Consider the following 21211-nt stretch of genomic DNA (forward strand, 5'->3'; position numbering starts at 1 on the left):
ACAAATGAAAATATATTAGGCTATGAATATGTTAAATCATTTAACAAAATTTCCAGTTATGGCTCAAATCAAGACTTCATCTTCCAACAGTACTAACAGAGATGCCCATGCAATTCTATGCTGTAGTAACAGTGGCTTCCTATGCACCTCAATAGCTATCTGATACAACGCTGAAACACCAGCTCCATGCCCATAGGTGTTAGCTAAGAATATGCCAAGGTGACAAAAAACAACTTAGTACATAGTTTAATAATGCATAATAATGCTCTATTTACATCTTCACGATTCACACTTTAGATTTATAGCCATGTGAAAAGACAAAGCAAGCAAGTCAGAAAAAACCCACCTTTCCCTGTGCTTCTTTTAACTGTTTTTCTGCTGCAGCTTGTTTGACATTAGCTTCTTTGACCATTTTATGTGCTTCCTATAAAAAATGTTTAGCTAGTGTAAACAATTAATAGAAATTTACAAGATCCAGTAAAAACAAAAACAAAAAACCACCACCAAAAAAACACCTAGGGACACACTTTTCCTTCACAGAGACTACTTGTGAATAGCAAGCTGCGCAACAATCTGAAATTAAATAGTTATGTACCAAAAAAACACGTATAAATTTATCATTTGGATCCACCACTGGCCCACCAAGTTTCTTCTCCTTGGTCCTGAGTCCAGATTCAGAAATTCAGCAATTCCACCCACCCACCTCCAGCAGGAACAATACCTGTCACAGACACCAGGCTCCAGTCACGCTTTGGTGGCTGACAAGTCCAGTCCCTTGAACCCCAAGAGAAAGACTCAACCAGTAGCAACAAAAGCAACGTGAGCACTGTAGCACATTCAGAAGAACTTCTCCCTTCTTCTAGCCAGAATAACCAGTTATAGGCAACTGTAAATTTCTGCATGAAGGAACCTGTCAAACAACTATGAAGTCTAAATTCTTACCATAACTAAAACAAAGTAATAGCTTAAAATAAAATAGTTTATGGATTAATAAACACTTCTTAAGTAGAACAGAAAAAGCACTAAAAACCAATCCAAGAAATGCGGCTGAGCCAATAGAGAAGAAAGCGTAAAAGGACTGGGAATTTTTTACACATCCTTTTACCTCATACCCCTAAGCCTTTTGTCTGCATAATGTATTTGTTTAGGCTCTGATCCAGGAATTTGCACCTGTGATCAAACTACTATTCTTACTTGGTACTTACTGAAGGCATCAAAGATTGAGAGATCAGGACCACTGACTAAATTACTTGGAATAGGATCCTTCTCATATCTGTAAAGCGCCTAGCACATATCTGGACGCTATATAAATAAAACAAAAAAGTTCATACATCATCATACTGAAAGATCTGGCTCCCACTGGCATACAACACAGCTGTATAGTATGGGTTTGTAAAATTCTAAGTAACAACAGACACATGCAGGAATGGGAACATACACATTTATACAATGTGTACAAATACATTTAACATTGACCATGCAGTTTCTGCTTAGTGATGCACCTTTGAAAGCAACGCATGTTACAGTGCTATTGCAATGTAATATATACACCCAGCTGTGCAAAACAAGTCTCCATCCTCCATCGGGATGCATTAATATAAGCTCCAGCATATCCACTTATATGGTCACTGAAGTTAGTGAGATTCAGAATAAAACGTGAATTCAAGGGCTATAGATCCCAGTGAAAAAAAAAAATATCAAGAAACCTCAACACAGTTTTGTTAGGGCCTCTTAGTGAAATCAAATCACACACAAAAAAAAAAAAAATCAAGTGACATGCCCACAACAGTTGGGAGTTCTGAATAATTAAAACTCATACAATTACTACTAATAAACTATATTTCAAACAGTTTTAAACTGATAACATTGTTCTAAGTTAAAGTGTCACCAATATAAAATTTCACTGATAATTTTATTTTTATTCCTCTACAGTTAAAATACCTGGCCCCACATTTTTCTCCCTCTCCAACATACACAAGTATTTATGCTAAAAAGTACCTTTCCAGTCTCCCATTTATTCTCTACACACAGGAGATAATGCTGTAAGTAACTTTGTCCTACTGGGTTGAAGAAGTAAAATGCATTGCCAACCCACAGAGGAGTCTGTGATTTGATTTTTGCATGTCAGTATTTTCAAGGTTTTAATAGCACTTCTATACCAATACAGCATCATCGGTTTAAATAGTTTCTAAGACATACCTAACGTATCTTTATGCATGCGCTGAAAATCAATACTTACGATTTGGTAAACATATAAATCATCTCCGGATTATGATATTTATTCTGACAGTTATGGGTATCACAATTTAGCCTCTAAGCATTCCTATAAATATTCCTATGATGAAATGAGAACTGATCCTGCTTCAAGTATGGATTTAGTATTTTCTTCTGTGTAATACAAACGCACAATCTTTGTTGGCACTACTGTCTTTTTCTCGAATGAAAAGGTCCCACTTAAAGTTCAGGCTTCTCAGTTGGTAACCAGGTTCCACCCTGGTGCATCACTCAGTATTAATGTTTCTGCTCAAGTCTGTGGGAGTAGCGTGCTACCAGACCCAAAATTCAAAAGCTGAAAGCGTGGTTATGTACTTGCTACCTCCACTGATCTGGAACTATGTTGGTTTTTTTATTTAGTCACCATGGCAACCCCAAATTTAGCTCTTATCTAGATAGCCTTGTTGTCAGACAGAGAAGCTGTCTCAAAATAGTTATGCCAAAAAATAAGCCTAAATAGTTTTAAGCTTTCCGATATATTTTCCTCATCTCGTGTCTAGGCAGACTGACAAGCTTAACAAGGTCTCTTTCATCTAAACGAAGTCTACTGCTTGCTCTTAAGCCTCTACTTCAACACACCCGGGCCTTCAGGACACAAATCCCTTTATAAGCTTATTGCAGAAAAATTCAGCATACAATATACTGATTCTACATAAAACATCTGGCTCAGCTTCCTTTAAGTATATCACATCGAAGACTCCAACAAACCTCAAACAGACTAGCTGTAAGTTCTTCCAATTCCTGTCCAAGTTGATCTCGCACTTTAGAAAGCCTTTCACATTCTTCATCTTTTAACTTCAGCTCCTATGGAAAATTGAAAGTTATTTATTCTGACTTAGAGTAGCAATTTGGCCTTTTAAAGCTAATACCACAGAGAGGGGGGAGAAAAAAAATAATCAGAGGCACATAAAACCTTTGCTAAACAAAGCCTTTCAAAATATTAATCTTAACACTAGAAGTTATCAAATTAATGCTCCACATACATATTGCTATTCTTCCTGCTAAAAAGCAATATACCAGGCCAATCTAAAGTATCTCTAACCTAGACATCAGCATTTCCAAAATCCTCTGAATTAAAAAAAAAAAACTTTTTTTCCCTGAAAGTTTAGAAGACTAAAGTCACTTAAAATATAGCTCAGAAATTATTGGGACAAACAGAATACCCGTTCTGTTTACCCATTTCTTAATAGACACTTAAAGAAAGTAACCCTTTTTTTTAAGAAAAAATAAAAAAATTTTAAAAGCTTTGTCTCAAGACAACCCCCAATTCTAAAAGAAACTTGAAGTATATTTTATCATAAATACTGTCTCCTGCACATCTCCTTACAACTAATACAATTCCAAAATCCTCCTGTAATTATATCCTTGCTCGTTTATGCAGATATAAAAATCAAATTAAAACAACTTAATTAAATTCAAGATGTAATTTGTCTACATCACTAAAATTTGAGTAAGGCCTGACCATACCACTTTTACTGTAAGATCTTACCACAGATTTGGCAGTGTGTTACACATGCCCAATCTCATCTGTATTGTCCCAAGTCTGCGGGAAAAGTGAGGTAATTTGCAGATAAGTATAAAAAGTTAGACAAGGAATTTGAATTAAAAGTTCTTCTCCCCTTTGCCAACCATTAAACCCAGGAATCTCTTGCAAGAAAGAGAATGATGGAGGGAAAAAGTAAGGGAAAGAAAAGCAGCAGACAGACCACTCTGACCTTTCAAGCATTTTTTTCCAGCTGTAACTCCTCCATCCCCATCTAGTTCTTCCTTCTCTCCTTTTCCCCCTGCCAAGGTGGGTAAAACTATTACGCTACCATTGCTCCTGAAATGCATGACCCAGGCCTGTCATGTTAAAGACTCCAAATACGATCTAGCAATGATTTGCTTTGAAACCCTCCAGAAACCAATAAAGAAAACTGCTGCCTTCAGAAAACTCTGAGACGTTAGTCATGACAGAGTCATAAAAAGGCCCAAATGGCAGCTTCCCTGTGTTTCTGAGAGGTGGCTGGTATTTCTCCAAAAGTGTTCATGATTGAGTAATGTTGTACACAACGATGAGGGAAACTACATCTTGCCTTGTAGCATGCTAATATCAGGCCTTGCTCTCAATTTCTGCAGTGTCACTGGCAATAGATTTTCCTCTAAGATGAAGGGTCCTGTTTGACTTCAGCTCCTAAATTCAACAAGTGTTTAAGGACTGTTCTAGACTCATCTAGTGTCAACGGCATTATTTCTCCCTTCTTTTATTTGGTTTGAACTTTGGACATTTTGATTTTTAGTCTAGGTCATTTGCTATTTTGATTTTTTGCTTTCCATATGCAACCTTTTAACTATTTTGAAAGGTACCACTGAAATTATGGTTTTTTCCAAACACAATATTTCTCAAATAGTACTCAACTCTTACTTACTAGATACTGTTCAGCACACATTGACCTATCTCTCTCCCAAAAAAATAAAAGGCAGCAAAATATCTACAGATGGATGGAAGATAAGGAAAAAAATACAGAAAGCCAAAGAGAAAAAAAATATACTGGAAGAAAGAAGAAGAGGTTAAAGAAAGGGGAAATAGAATTTCATTAATTAATTTTGTATTGTTTTGAAGTATTTCCCATATGAAGTATGGTTCTTAAGGAAAAGAAAGATTCTGATACAAAATGCTTAAAGCTCATGTTTCTTGTGTTCCTATAAACGCAGGGAATATATCAACACATGTCCTTTGGTTTACTTCATTGATTTGTAAGGAAAATGCTACTTACATATCAATATATCTTAAAAGGAGGTTATATTAATAGTCGGGTCAGGAGTTATTAAACTTTCATTGTAAGTAGAACTACCCCAGGTTCTGTTTTGGGCTACCACTATCAATATACTATTGAGTAAGGTGGTCACAGTTTCGCCCGCAAGTGGAAAGATTGAGGGGGGTTAGATTAAAATTTAGGTAGACAAATCCAGCTACTTAATGAAAACAAAAAGGAGATACCACCAGGCATTCTACTACGCATGGCTGCTTAGCTAGATTTGTCAAACACTGGGGAAGTCTCCATGACATGATTCAGGAAGAGCATAATATGACATTATTTTGCCAAGCAAATTTAATAACCCTGGTGTTTTAAGCAGGGCAGAAATAAAGAGCACCGCAAGTAAAAAGCTTAGCAGTTATTAGAAGCATTACTACTGCCTCTATCTTAAAGGTATTACCAGAGACTTCCCAGCCATACACAACACAGATGCAGAAAAGACAGGTGCATGTGCTAGACTAGTCATCCATGCTGCAGTCCTTCCCACATTACTGGTCTGAAAAAGTAACTACACAAAGATGAGCTATTATAAAGCGCACACACAGTTGCCGAAGTAGGTAATAAAAATTTAACTTGCAAGGAAAAAAACCCCAAAACTTCAAGTTAAAAAAATCCTATATCAAAAGGGTGGTGTTATTCCTTATTTCACTTTGATCTTCACAGACTACAAGGTGCGTCCTTAGAAAGAACCAGTGAGATAAGGAATACAAATTACAACTTCAAAACCATTCATATTTTAAATTCTAAGAAGAAAATCATCCTGCATCTAGTTCAGCAATTTAACCAAGTCAGAACTAGATGAGGAAGATCAAGGAAAGAGCGAAGATTGTCTATGGATCTCAGCTAAAATGTGGGGTACTGCTGAATTCTGAAGTTGTCAAAAAAGTTTGTATTTATATTAGAATACATTTCTACTTGACTGGTCTTCAGTCAGCACCCAAGTTAAACAAGCTACATAAAAATTAGTCCATTACAACCACATTTAGAAAAGTGTTTAATGTAAGAGAAGGTGCAGAATATCTCTTCAGAGGTAAGAGGATTTCACCAACTACTGAATTATCATCTTACAGTGTGGGTGAAGATGCTTCTGTGTAGTCTTTACTTGCCTGAGAAAACTTTTATGCCTACAGTAGACTATAACAGCATCAGTCAGAGGTGTAGAAACTGTAAACTTTCATCACGCAAAGACAGCAAGGAACAGTTAAACACCTTTAGAGAACCAACCTATCTTTAACAACCACAAGCCAGTGGCCTTACAATTCAACTGCAATTTTGTTTTAGAAAAGCTTGAAAGCATACTGTTTAGTGGCGTTCTGGGATGGTATGTTATTTGGGAGCATCCTAATTTTTATTGTTCATTAACTTATATGCAAACCACAACAGAAATTTAAAAATGCTGAAGGTACTGTATAGTATTACTGGAATTATTGGATAGTTATTGTGAATCTATTTAGTCATTAATCCATGGCAAGTTTTAAAATATCATGTTTTACTGTGGAAAAATAAAGATATTTAACCTCCAGTGTTAGCCTGTGCAGAAACACTGTAAGGCAATAGCCTCTGTTACATAGCATTCTTTAATGACTCCGGCAGAATAATGGGGCAGGGGAAGAAAATCTACTTCAAATCATGTTTCAATATGCAAGATCTGAAGACAAGAGATCAAATTGTAACACTCAGTTTATGCATTCTTCATCTCAGAAGCCTTTGAAAGAAAAATCTAAATCTCAGGATTAGGTTCTTAAACTATATTGAAATTTACAATACCACATTCCATACTGCCACCTCTTTCAAAAGAATCACTGTATCAGTGTGGAAAAAACTCTAAAACTCTCCATTTCTCTCTACTAGGGCAATATAAGTAATTCAGATTTCTACTGCAAAAAAGTAAAACATGGCTTTACTCTAAAGACTGTGGGAAGCATGGGATTCGTTCTGAAACTGAATACAGTATTTGCAACCCACATCTCTGGTAGACTCCTCTTTCATCATTTGAGAGGGGGGCTAACCATGAGTGACTGCTGATAATTTCAACACTTGAAGAGAAAACATATCAACACAGAAACCTAAGTTTCCCTCTGCAGTCATGGATGACATTATTATGTTGACAGTCTGACTGATGAGGAAATAAGTTCAGGTACAAACCACACAAAAATTCAAGGAAAACGTGACTGTGAACTGCTACAGCTCAGAAACTACAAGCGAACTATCCAAAATACGTGCAACATGCTGGTTACTTAAGATGAAAAGCAAACAGAAGGTATTCCTTTTAAAGGACTCCACTAAACTTGCACATCAAGAAATACCACATATCAAAATACCATCACTATTCTCTCATGTTATCTACTTGTGGTTGATCTACCTTCAGTAACCAGTGACACAGCTCAATCGAAACATGGCAGAAAAAAATGCAGAGACATGTGAAGTCCCAAGCACTGAATCACTAAGCCTTTTAACACCTTCTCAGTTTTCTTGATGCTGCTTTAAAAGGGTAGCAAAACAAGGAGAACAGTTCAGATCATCTAAAGCAAGTGGTCTTTAGCTCCACTTTAGAGAATATAGCCAAAAATTAAGTCTTCAGTGGAAAAATAAGAAAAATTAACCTGAATGGTCTCAACAGAGAAAAAGCCTACGTAATTTTAACAAAGGGAGCATTTTAAGGCAAAAGTACATCCAATCTTATATGCTTCATTAGTATAGAATGCTGCCCTGTTGTTACCTCTGACCCAACCTTTCGACACGATTTGGTGCTGCAACTGATCTAGACTGAAGTATATTTCTTCTCATCAAGAAAAAAATTTTTTGAAGGTTTTTTTTAAAACAATTTTGCCAGCAATGCTGTTCATTTTGAGAAGTGAAGCCTGTAGTCTTAGGAAATACAAGGCATACACAAAGGAGAAAAAACCCAAGTCTTTATCCTATTCCTGAATAATTTCTTCAAGAACCATACTTAAATGTCTCACAATTACATACCATACATATATTCTCTAGTATAAAGAGCCAAGAGCATATTAAGAAAAAAGCTGCACTCCAAGCTGAGACATGAAAAAAAATTAGATAGTGGACCCCTAAGCTTCAGAATTCCTATTTCCTTTCTACTTCCTTTTCTGATCACAACTGCAACAAATTAAAATCAATCTTTAATACATATTACAATAGCATACCATTTGGGTAAGAAATTTGGAAGAAATTAAAAATGCAGGATAGCAAATTTGTGTTTACTTTGTTCACTCCTGCAAAGCCTGTAGTCTTTAAGGTTTCCAGGCTCAATGAGCTCATAAAATTCAAGTGTAAATTGTAATTCTCATTTTTCTCACTGTTCCTAATAAACAGCACAGACTTACAGAGAAATTAAAACCCTTATGCAAAAAACATCAGCTATTTACAGGCACTACCTATTAATTATATCTCTACAGATTTTTAAACAGAGTACTCATCAACAAAAGTGAATGTACTCGCAAACAAAAGTTTAAAGACTGCATGACATACTGAATACCACAGAGAGGGCACAGCCCTGTGTGAACAGCCATGATTTTTGGAAAAAAGCAATCAAAGATTAACTAGGGATAGAAAAACTTAAGTCCTTATACAGGAAGTGGAAGAAAGAAGGTATTACAGAAAGAATAGGATTTTTATGTTGTACAGTCTGTAAAGACTCCCGCTATGACTTCCACGCTACTGAGCAATTCTGAAACAGGGCAAGTTTAGGAAGACAAGCAGACAAAATAAGTTATCCATCCAGTATAACACTGGTAAGAATCAACATGATGGGTTGAGAATTAGCAAGAACTTTGACATCAACCGCCTCAAGTTAGTGCTGAACTGCTTTTGTTAAGAAGACTCAAAGCGTTTAAAAATACATAATACACAGTATGTCCTAGTGGCCTTAATGTAATTTCCTTAAACACTTATCTTTAAGAGACAAAGTGGTATACACTGGAATAAGATTTTCAGATAATTCCAAGGTAGCAGTAGCAGATGTGAGTCATGGTTTTCAAGTACGCTACCTATACTTTGGTATATTGTCAGGAGCTGGAAGAGCTTTTCTAAAGTTTAAACTTTAATTTGTTCTTATTTCTAAGGTTCCTAGTTCAATTGCTAGGATTATATATTCACATGCAAGGTCCTCAAACTTAGCTCAGGTTAATGTTTCCTTTCAGTGATCAAATGCTAAGCAAACGAGCAAAGGAAGCAACTACTCAGCAATAAAACAGTCAACAGAAGTGATGTCAGAATCCATATTGAAGATTCACATCAACAAGAGCAAATGCAGCTATCACAGAAATTATGACTACATTCAACAGCAAGGTGAGGTAACAAACAGAGGAAAACGAGCTCAAACACAAGATAAGATGAGCTTAAATCTAAACAAGAATGGTATCATGTAGAAGAAAGGGCACAGATACAAACAGCACAAAATCTACTTCAAAGTTTAAGCACAGAGGGATGTTAAAATGATAAATAATGGCTTTGCATTTATATAGCACCATCCATCCAAACAAGACAAAGCGCTTTACAAATATTAATGAATTGAGCCACAGCGTCTTCAAAGGTATCCATATTCAATTTGAACAGTATCTAGAGATGACCAGTAATATCTTCATTGCTTCTTTCCTATGCAGGCATTCCCCCACAAAACAACATTCTAAAGCATTTCTATGTTCCATGACACATGCTATGCTTTTATACTCTAGAAGAAAGAATACTCAAGAGCATCTATAAATACTTATACTGTAACAATGGAATGACAGAAAATTACTCTTATTCTCAAATGTCAGAATGAAGGAGTGGTCTACATTTCAAAGAAAAAGGGTGCTTAACCAGATATTGCAGCAAAAGCTTTCCATGATTAAGTAGCAGCGGCACTAGAAAAATCCCCTATCAAGGAAGAATTCTAAGACATTAGCATTAGCACTGCACACATTCAGAATAACTTTAAATAATTATATCATAGTTCTATAAGAAATAAGTAGGCTCAGACTGCACCTTCTGGCCCAGCCACCATTCTGCAACATTAGAACCACTTTGAAGAGAGAAAAAGCAGAAAGAGACAAGACAAAGAGCCTTACCCTCTGAGCTTTTGCAAGTTCTTCTTTCAATCTTTCATAGCCCTTTTCTCTTACTTCCAGTACAGATGGGCTCCGTAAGTGAGATAAACTGTCTGTACTCAACCCAAAAATATCTTCATTTCCTTCAGCAACATCTGCTAGTGTAGCACCCTGCAAAAACTCTCTCTCTGCGTTATTGCTCTCCTTTCTGGAATTATTGTGATTGAATGACCCTCCCTGGGGTCCAGAGGTAGAACAAAGTACTGCGTCGGTAACATTGATGCTGTAAAGAAAGCGATATTTTTTTTTTATTCGTGTAATACATTAAGAAGAAATATTTTAGAAATGGCAGTAGTGGTTCTGAATGCACCATTAGGGACACAATTTAATATTACAACATTGGAAGTAGTATTAAAATGATATCTTTAGTAAAGCAAGCAGTTTATATGCAACAAACACCAGTAATTTAAATAAAAAGATACATAGAATTTACCTGACACCTGATGCTTCTCCACAATTCAGTTGCCTGGGAGATGAATAAACAGGTTGTGTGGGAAGGTCAGAAACATTTAATGCATTGGGTTGGATTGGTGCAGAGGACACAACAGAAGGATGTGGTCGGTAGATAACACTAGGTGAGGTAGTTTGTTCCTGAGTCCCTGGCTCGTTTACTCCAAGAAGATCTGGTGTAGTAGGCGAAGCGAGGTTCACTTCATGAAAGCCTTCCAAGGGATCACTGGCCATAATAAAAGCCTCATCATATGAAACCCTGAATTAAATAATCACATAATCAGAATGTAAACAGGAAATATTTAATTATATCTGACAACTATTTGAATTTAAAAAAAAACACCCAGAGAAATACGTTCAGAATACTTCATGATATAATGGAAACTGTGGACTAATCTTGCAAAAGTATCAACTTCAACCATCAAAACACATTTTTCCATACATTGGACTGTTGAATCCAGAAGATCTAATAGCAGACTCCACATCTAAATGGGATGATGAAATCAAGAATACAGTCTGTATAATAAAATAAAGTAATCTTTAATATCGCCTGGAGCTGTTTTGCATCAGAACATAAATATATTATATTCATGAAAGACAGGGAGACCCAGGAACCACTAGGAAAAAAAAACCAAAACCTAAAGCTTCCCCTTTCAATCTCAACAAAGCAAATAATGTAGAGACAGAAATCAGTGAACCTGTAAATAAATTACAGTCCATAGCAGTTTTGGTTAAATTACACATCTGATTTTGTCACAGTTCACTGAAATAACAGAACTAGCCAATAAGACTTCTCATGAAGTATGACGATATGTGTTTAATACATCACATGATTAAGTGATAATGACAATTGTGAATAAGTATCATACTAAAAATATATTACAGGTAAAAGTGTACTATGAACTGGTAATTTAACTGACAGTATCTTTTCATTATTTTTTTTTTCATTCCATGTGTTTTTCATAAGATCAACAGAAAACAAGTACAACACATGAATTTTACAAGCCCCAATAGAAAGCTCCTATTTTTCAGCAGCTTATCAGAGATCACAAAAATCTTTGCACGATTTGAAACTATAAATTTGAAGTAGTATGGAGAAATTTGTGAAGGAATTACTTAGCAGTGATTATTCATTGCAAAAGAGCATTTTCCATGCTATATGAATAAAGAATAGAGAAAATTAAGGCTTCACAAGGTACTTAGCATACAAAAAAGAACAGTAGCATCTAAATGAAATAAGACATTGCATTTTACAGAGAAATCTGCTTGGATCTTAGAGCTGAAGAGACAAGGCAGAAAGACCTAGAAAGATGATGGCCATAGTAGTGAAGATACGATGCCATCTACTTACATACACGTCAAGTTCATTAGCTACTTCATAATACACACGGGAAACACCAAAAATGGAATACCCAAATCAGTATATGCAGTAATGCTTTAGTTACATCAACACTATTTGGTCATCTTAAACTCAAAGAACACTGTTCAAAGACGTTTCGCATATCAAGTATTGTACTGTGTATACATCCGTGTTAAATAAGTTGCTTTACCACATTATCAGGTACATGAGGAAGAAATTCCATTTGTTCAGACAGCAAGAATGTTATTTTTTCCCTCTGTGTCTGTTAACTGCTCTCACAAAAAAAAAATGCTCCCAACCACCACTAAGAAAATTCCCAGACTTAAGGGACAAAAAGGACCTTACAGGAATAAAAAGGGATGCTTTTTGGTTTGGGGGTTTTTTTCATGTTTTATACAGAAATTCGTTTTATTTTGAACTATCAACAGCAGTTGCACAAACATGATTTACACAGAAACACACTGTCACAGTTTTGTGCTTCGGAGCTTTTCTACCCGAACACAGAGATGAGCAGCTTATTTTTGAGTTTAAGTTCGAAAAATACTCTTGTTTGTTTTCCCTACAGTTCTTAACTATTATAGGCATTCTAATCACATGCTCTATGCGATGATAAAGTCTGTTGAGTCAACAAATTTAAATGGAGGGACTGCCAGAACTAAGTGACTTTCTTCAAGGTTACACTTCAAAAATGTTTTCAGCTCTACAGTGCAACTATTACACATCATTCTTCTACATTTAATAAGCTAAAATATTACCATCTTGAAAAAATAAAATTGCAGAAAGTTCCTTTAAAGGTCAATGGGCCAGCTGAAAAAGATCCATCTCGCCAGTCAGGCTCATATCTACTCAAACACATTCACTTTCATTGTTCCCCCCACTCTCTTTTTTTGACCACCAAGCCAGCCATGCCCAATACTACTAAACTGGCAACACTGCCAAGACGTCTTTTCACATTCCTGATTCTTTGGATTCCAGTATTCATAATTAACAGAAGATGCAGGCTTCTGACAAGGGATATAGAAAGGCTGCCCGGATGCCTTGCCTTTTCTACGCCTACAGCACCTCAGAAAGTGCACCAGAAACTACCCAACAGAAGCAAAGACTGAGAACGTAGCTGAGAGCAAAACAGGAACAACTCTTCTGCCACATCTTCCCTTCTGTTGACTAGTTTCCTTTCAAGTTTGAAAGACACATTCATGGTTCCACTGAATATTCACAATTTGACTTGATGCTCAATACTGGTACCATAGCGTCTTGCACCACCAGTACCACTGGTTGCTTTCAGTTGCATACCCCATTGGGCTGAAATTCTCTATGAAAGTTTTTTTCTTCCCCCCAAACTGATTTTTAAAAAATACTATTTAGCCATTTCCAAGAAAAAAAGGCTCAGGAAATACTTATCTGTCAGTTTTTAATGTATTTTACTACTTCTGTACAAATCTTCGGTCTATCTGTTTGGAGAAAATATTTTAAGTACATCAAGCAAGCGACAGGCTCAAAGAAGCGCCATTCCATATTTTTATGATAATTTATGCAAATTCAGCTACGTTATGAAGTGCAGAAAGTCACACTGGCTCACAGAGAGAAAAAAAGGTTAGAACCCTGCTTATTATCTTCCAAACGTTCAAATGCATTTCTAGCTCCCCCTCCAGACGGTCACATCAATATATGATAAGCAAAGTAGTATGTTTGCTAAAAAAAAATTAAATGAAAATCTATGCTACCTATATACTCCTACGCCTATGAGAAATGTTCCACTTCACACCCTTCCTACAGCTCTTCCACCTAATCTGCCTATATCCTGCAGTGTTTTTAAGAGTCAAAAAAAACCCAAAAAGATTACGGAATTTTATTTACAAGACTATCACTCTACTTATACATTAAATACTAATCTCAGCCTAAACAGATGAGAGATTTGAGCAAATAAATCCACGCATGTCTTCTCACTTATCAAAAATCAAGCTCTTTCCGATACAGTAAGTTAAAAAGTTATACAAGTTATTCCTGGAAGAGCTGAAAATAAAGTCCCTCAGCTGAACTTTTCCCATACCCTGTCAAATGGGCACTCGTAAGCATACCATCTGTGTAAAACACTTTCCATTCACAACTTTTTTGTTTCCTAGCATTACTTCTCACCTAGCAGTGAGCAGGCAGAAGCTGGGTACACCACCCATACAGACAAAGAAGCCCATATTAAATATCTCTGCTTCAAGACTCACCAACACCATTACGTTGTTACCAGGATGTCAGCTGAACACATCATGCACTGACGAAACAAAACGTACATGCAAAAAGCTGGGTGGTCCTAAAAATAAAAGCTCTCTTTTGGGAAAGAACTGTTCAAAGTAATGGTAAACAAAAGGAGGGGAAAAAAAAAAACATGTTAAACTTGGTTAAGGCTGTGGGAGGGTTTATATTATTGACTAAGGCATCAGTGAATAGCGTTGCTGCCAAGGAACATGAAGCGCATGATAAGCTGAGAGCTTTACTAGGAACCAAGCTGACAGCGTGTAAAAAAACCACAGTGTTGACACAGCACTCTTCAGTAGTAATTCTGCTACTGCGAACAAAAGCTGATATTCTGACATTTCAGGGCAACACACTTATTAAACAAAACCATTAATTTTCTCAATACTTTTTCTACCACACTAATATATGGTGAAAGCTTGGACTAGCATTAGTGCTTACCAAATATCTTATTATTTTTGTCTTAGTTGATAGCATGCAATTTGGATGACATACAAAATTCAAGTTCTGTAATAAATCAGGATGAAACAACAAAATAAATTAATTTCCTTGTACTTTCACCTGGAAATAACACATATTTGGTGGAAGCTGCCAAAATGTTGCAGCTTTTTATTACCTCTCCACTGCCACACTTGCACTGCCAACTACCCACATAACTTCATGAGAAAACTACACTCAAATCTTATCTAATACTAAAAACCTACTACAAAGAAATCAGTTTAACAATGGTCAGTTTAAGAACTTTCTATAGCTTTTAAGAGGAATCAAGAACTGCAAACATTTTCAACAGTAGTCAAATCAAAACACTTCATCTAATTTTCCTGTTATTACTCTAAGAGGGGTTCAGCTACTTGTCTGAATCAAAGCAGTCAATAACTAAATACTAAAAAGCTCCCTCAAAAGCAGTATTTTATTGTGACTTTGTTGCTTTTGAAAAGAAAAAAAAAAGTATTGTTGAAAACCAGCTACTATGAACTCTGGAGTTTGTCTTTTTCAGATTGCCTTTAAATACAAGACAGGTTGAAAATGAGAACTTTGAGCGGTTTCCTAATTATTATAGCCCATGTAAAAGTAAAAGCAACACCAGCACCAAACATTTCACACACCAAAGATCTTATTTTTAGCTTTAAAAGTAAAGGGCACCATCACAACAGAACAGTTACCTGCTGAAGTGAAAAAAAAAAATCCCATATGGAAGAAGTCACTGTTTCCAAACATTTTGATGAAAAATTCTAGTTAGCATTTACCCAAAAAAGGTGCGTATTAGCTCTAGTGTTTTAATCTTCACACAGCAGGCCTTTCAAAATATAATGAAGTCTTAAGGACTTCATTTATGAGACTCCAACATCTGCTTCAGTTAATCTAGGAGGGGATTGAAAAGTGGATTTTTTGTAGCAGTTTCTCAAAAGACCTGACATTAGCCCACCACTGGGCTTGCAATCTTCTCAGTGGGTTTAAAAAAAAAAAAAGTTTTTAAATATTTGGCATTAGAGTCTAGAATGTAATATGTTTTAAGCTCTAAAGAACTCCATAGGGAATTAGAGTAGCAGACTAATAAATACCTTGTAAAGAAGCAGTCTGATTAAGTACTGCTACTCCATGCCTATATCTATCAGATGCAACAGGCAGTTCAAAAAGTAAAATTGTTGTAAGTCATATATTGACATTAATTTAAAGTTCAAAAGCAATTAAATTACACCTATCCAGTATGAGATATTCATCAGCTGTTGGCACAGAACAAAGAAATTGAGTGGATTTTTTTTTTCCCCCTAACCTGTTTTAGCCACAGAATTCAACCCAGTTTAAACACTGTTATCGATGCCAGTTCATTGCACAAACACAATTCAAGATTTGGCACAGGAATTCCTTTAAGATTTGCCAAAAACAATTCCCATCTTTACAATTTTGCAATTATGACAGAACTTTCTACTTCAGGAGCCCAAATACGCAACGATTTTTTTGTTTTGAGGCAGTAAGATATGACAGAAAAGAAAGCATTGAACTACTTCAGTCTTTACATATTCTACTTTTATTTGTGAGTGACCTTACACTACATATTTACAAACAGATGGTAAATTAGGCAAGACAGTAGACAGAAGGTAAATTGTAAGTTAGGCAAGACTACAGAATTTAAGAGCTAGCAAAACCACACTTGGTCCAGCATGAGACTATTTTTCTATTGCATTCACACTAGTGTTGTCATATGCTGCTATGATGTCAGTCTTTTTCTGTTCTTTAATGTTAAAGTTAGGCATCCAAAACACTATTTCACACTGTTTTAAAAGGAACATGTAGTTTATTTGATAGCAAGATTTTATAAAGTTAAAAGAATTTTTGTTTTGCTGAACTGACGATAAAAAAATCTCTTTTGAAAACTTTATTATAGCAATACCTTCAACTAGAAAAATACAGGTACGGACAGCAAGTCTCTTACGAAAACAAGCTGCACACAAACTCAACCTATATTTATGAAGTGTTCACAAAACCTATAAATACACATGGTTTAGAGTCTCGTAGACAGTATACCTCTTACGAGAGAGAAAAATCAGTGCAGTGTAGAATACTGCAAACTTTTATTGTAAACAATCATTCGAAGAGTGCTGTTCTGTTCACAAATACTCTCTAAGCCAAGCTAAGTTAACTGCAAGTATGATTCTCTTTGCAGACGCTGTTCTTTTTAAGACAAGTATTGTTCTGCCTTGTCTTGGAAACAACTTCACAGTCCCATCTGAGATTTAAGCCTGATCACAGTGACTGTAGTCTCATTCTTGCCAAGACTTGGACCTGAAGACCCTCTCATTTTCAGTTAACATTGAAAATACTAAATTAGAAAACTTAAGTAGAAACAATCACTATTTTTACAGTATGTAAAGCTTTCTAAATGTATCTGCAAATGCATTTAAAGAAACATTTTCTTAATTTCTGAAAAAAATTTGTTACCATATTATTAAGCGCAATTCAACTGGCTACTACAAGTTTCTAGTCAAGTTACAGTGGACAAGATTTTAAATGTCATATTAAAAAGGGTCTTAAAATCCAAAGCACACATTCTTTTTTTCCTGGGGAAAATCCATAAATGTAAGTGGAACAGTGAGAGACCAGCTCATTTGGCATTTTACATGAATTTTAAATCAAGTCAATAACAGCTATGAAGATAGCTGCAGTCTATAATCAAAAGACTTATCGTGACTGTTTTCCTACAGAAAAAAAAGCCCTCCTTTTAAATATAGTGTAACAAGAAGGATATTTCAGTCACAGCTGTGAGGTGCACTCCCATTTGTTATTTATTAAAAGCTTAATGAGAATGGTAAATTATTTATCCTTTGCTCACTAGGTAACATTAACCAAGCACAGCAGAATGACTGCCAAGACACAAATACAGAAGGCCTGACTTTAACCCTCCCCAGAACTCATTAAACAGATGTACAATAAAAACAATACAAATATTAAAGCAACAGGACCTCAGGTTTTGCCCTATATTTTACCGAAGAATACAAATATTTGAACAGATGGTAGCTGCCAGTACATGCTTCTAGACTGAATAACCTTACATCTGCTTCAAAAGAGAAGCTGATAATTTCAGTTACGGCAAGCCTGTGGAAGATTAATTATTTTAGCTCTCTAGATCACTGGGTTTGAGACTCCCTAAGAACACGCTTACAAATGAACACGGCGAACAAATCGAGCAATATAAAGCTTAATACGCTATCTGCAAACGAGGCAGGCAACGCTCTCCGCGAAAACACTGTTGGTTTTGTCGGCAAGAGGAGCACTGAGGGTATCACTAAGGATTCGGCCACTCGGCGTTCTCCCGCCTCCAGCGCCCTGCGACTCTCGGGGAACTAGGGGAGCATCAGCACTTCGGCAGCACAAATTTCTGCGCAGCTCATCACTTGCAATCAACTTATAACCAGGATTTCCTTTCTGTGCATTATTCTCTAACGTAACTGCATTATGAAATTAAGGTTAATTGAAATCCCTACCGCTTAACTACTACAGCTTACAAGGCTACTTATCGGCGACCAGGTATTAACCTCAACACCACTCGAAGACCTGAACGTAACCAGAAACATCACGGGCGAGCGCAGCTCCACTGTCCCACAGAGCAAAACTCCCCTCCGGTCTCCACCGCTCTGCTTCTGGCACCCCCCGGCACCGCCACCCCGGCCTAGGCGAAGCGGGACCAAGCCTGCGAGCCGGGCCTCGCCAGGCCGGGCCGGGGCTCCCCTTCCCCCCGCCGCCCTCCCCTTCCGCCCCACCGGCCGAGAGCTTTGGGAGCGGAGGAGGTTTCAGCACCTGCTCAGCCCCGTCTCGCACCACCCCCTCTCCTCACGCGAGTCGCTCCCGCCCGGGCGCCCGTCCCTGCCGCCCCTGAGGGCGGGACGGCTGCCCCGAGCCGCCGGCTCCGGCACCGCGACGGCTCTTTGTCCGCCGCCGGCCCTCCTGGGGCAGGTACGCTCGGCACTCGCCGCGGTGACCCTCGAGAACTACTTTTACCCAGTTTCGGCTCGGAGCGCGGCTGGATTCGGGGCCAAGCGCGGCCCTGCCGCCGACTGCACCCACGCAGCGGGAAGCCCGCCCGTCCCCGGCCACCGCGCCCCGGCCAGGGGCAGCGCTCCCAGGCGGCACCGGCTCCGCCCGCCCGGGCACAAGCTCCCGGCAGCGCGGCGGCGGGCAGGTACGGCGGCGCTGCCGGGAACCCGCGTTCCTCCCTCCCTCCCTCCCTCTTGCGGGGCCGGGGCCGCGCAGCCCCGCCGCCACGTACCTGCCGATCCCAGCGAGAGCAGCCGCCGCACCGCGTCCCCTCAGCCAGCCCGGGGGGGCGGGGCACGGGCAGCCGCCGCGCATGCGCGCAGAGATCGGGAGGGGGCAGGTGTGAGCGACCCCAGCCGCCCCCTAGCGGGGGTGGGGGGAACCGCCCTCGCGCAGCGGAGGCCGCGGCTGGACATGAGGGGGCGGCGGAGGGGGGAGCGTGAGGGAGACCGGGGATCCCCGGGCACGGCAGCCACCCCGTGGCTGGGGCAGGGGCTGCCCCCCTCCGGAGGCCAGGTCCTACCCCAGGAGCTGGGGTGCGAGGCCAGCCGGAGCGGCCTCCTGTCAGCAGTGGTGTCTGGGCCTCGCAGATTGCCCTTGGAAAACCTGCCAGTGACCCAAAATCCTTCTGAGGGACAGTCTTGGGGAGGCTCTTCCTACACACTCCTGGCAGCCAGCCACGCTGCCAACAGAGAATTGGGTGTCAGGGGCCAGAACGCCTGGCAAGTGGAGGCTGGAGGCCAAGGGCCGGCTGGCAGATACATTACACAGCCGGGACATGTGGGCCAGGGGCAGCCTCATGTCCTACAAGCAGCACCAGGGCAGCCATGGTGAACACCCTGCCCACAAAATGCTGTTATATCGTTTCCTTCGGGCCTGGCCAGAAAGGTACCGGAGGCTCAGGGCTGGCCCAGTGCAGGGCACGAGTGCTGTCAGGCACTACATTTCACAAGAAGGGAGACTGCAGATGGACAGGCTGCAAATGCTTGTGGCTTCAGGAGAGATCAGCCAACATCTCTGTGCCTCTGCTTACAACCTGGAAGAAAGGGTTAAAAACATTTCAAGGACAGGTGAGGACAGGGACATTAAAGTCTGAATGTTTTGTTACTGTGAAAAAATACAAGGAAGTTAATAATTCTGTATTTAATGGTGTACAGTACAGGATTACACAATTAAAGAATGAGAAAATGAGACTTATGCCAGATCATTATGCAGTGATTTTCACTCATGGGGCATGCACTGCCCCAAATCAGGTGCTGAGCCTGCCTAATGTATGTAATAATTAAAGACTGAGCTGTAATTTATATGCACAAGACTTGTGAAATAAGGCCACATAGCTAAAACAGGGCTCACCTGCTAAAAGGATGTGTTTTTCCAGCTCTACTTGGTTGTCTGATATAGAGATACTACTACTACTACCACCTCTCATCTTGGCTTGCCTATGTCCTTAAGCCATCATTACTGCCACCCTGACACAACCAGGGTAGTTCAGGCAATTTTCCAGTTTTTCAGAGATTAACATGCAGCCTTCACTTTTCTCCTTTTGAAGTCCTGGTGTGTACTGTCTTTTTTATTTTCTATGTTTTTAAAAGCAGTAGGCAAAATGTTGGAAAGCCACTATAAGCAAGTCTCCATTTTACCACTGGTCTGATTAGATTGCCAAAAAAATATTCTTAACATGACAGCAGTCTTGGCTGGATGATGTTCTTTCACCATTGTTAGTGCAGCTGAACTGCACTAACCTGTGCTGCAGCAGTGAGGAACTTCAGCAAAAGACTACTGTAAACAAGATCTTGTCCCATTCATCAGTTAAGGAATCTAGGCCACATTCCAGTCAATAATTGAAATGTTAATTATCTTGACAGCTTTCCACCGAATGTGGAAGAATCCTGTTTGGCTGGTCCTGCAGTAAATAGCCACAGACAAATAATGTTCTCTGTGGCATATTTACCATAGCATGCACCAGGCAAGAAGTTCATTTAGGGCAAATAAATATGGCAAAGAGAATGTCAAAAGGTGAATGTATCGATGCCATTCATCATAAAGTAAATATATTACCTATAAAGAGTAATATCTTCTAAATTCCTTTCACTATGTAAATCTACACTGACTGCAAGGAGGCTTGAGCAGCAAAAATGGCTACAGAAAATCATCATCCACAGCTTTTCTGGAAGAAATCTGAAAGCAAAGAAACCAAGCAGTACAAGATGTGGAACATTCAAATAGCAGTATAATTTGAAGTTTGTTGTGAAAAGCCTCACAGAGCAAAGATGTTCAGTTTGAAGAGCTTTAAAGTTATTTAAATTGCTAATATTGACATGCAGTAGAACTCAGGCAGTGGTATCAGTATACAGGTTTGCCAAATTAGGAGATGCATCAGAAAGTTCGTTAAAAAGATGACTGCAAAAGAGACATGACAAGTGGAATCTGAAGTTGAAAAC

General features: G+C 38.6%; 1 protein-coding gene across 2 annotated transcripts in view; it reads right to left on the reverse strand.

Annotated features, from left to right (window-relative positions):
- The window catches only part of RAB3IP (RAB3A interacting protein), a 33856-nt gene extending 14783 nt beyond the window's left edge, over window positions 1–19073 (reverse strand). Inside the window, exons 1-5 of one of the 2 annotated variants that reach the window (XM_075080825.1) lie at window positions 19003–19073; window positions 10614–10889; window positions 10142–10403; window positions 2983–3078; window positions 347–424 (exon numbers count right to left, since the gene is read on the reverse strand). In XM_075080825.1, coding sequence (XP_074936926.1) covers window positions 347–424; window positions 2983–3078; window positions 10142–10403; window positions 10614–10864 — 687 coding nt within the window. In that variant the 5' untranslated portion in view covers window positions 10865–10889; window positions 19003–19073. The remainder of the gene's footprint in view (window positions 1–346; window positions 425–2982; window positions 3079–10141; window positions 10404–10613; window positions 10890–19002) is intronic. The other variant, XM_075080826.1, reaches the window with a different exon arrangement.
- Between the last annotated feature and the right edge of the window lie 2138 nt (window positions 19074–21211).

This window comes from Phalacrocorax aristotelis, chromosome 1, assembly GCF_949628215.1.
Source record: "Phalacrocorax aristotelis chromosome 1, bGulAri2.1, whole genome shotgun sequence".
Lineage (NCBI taxonomy): Eukaryota > Metazoa > Chordata > Aves > Suliformes > Phalacrocoracidae > Phalacrocorax > Phalacrocorax aristotelis.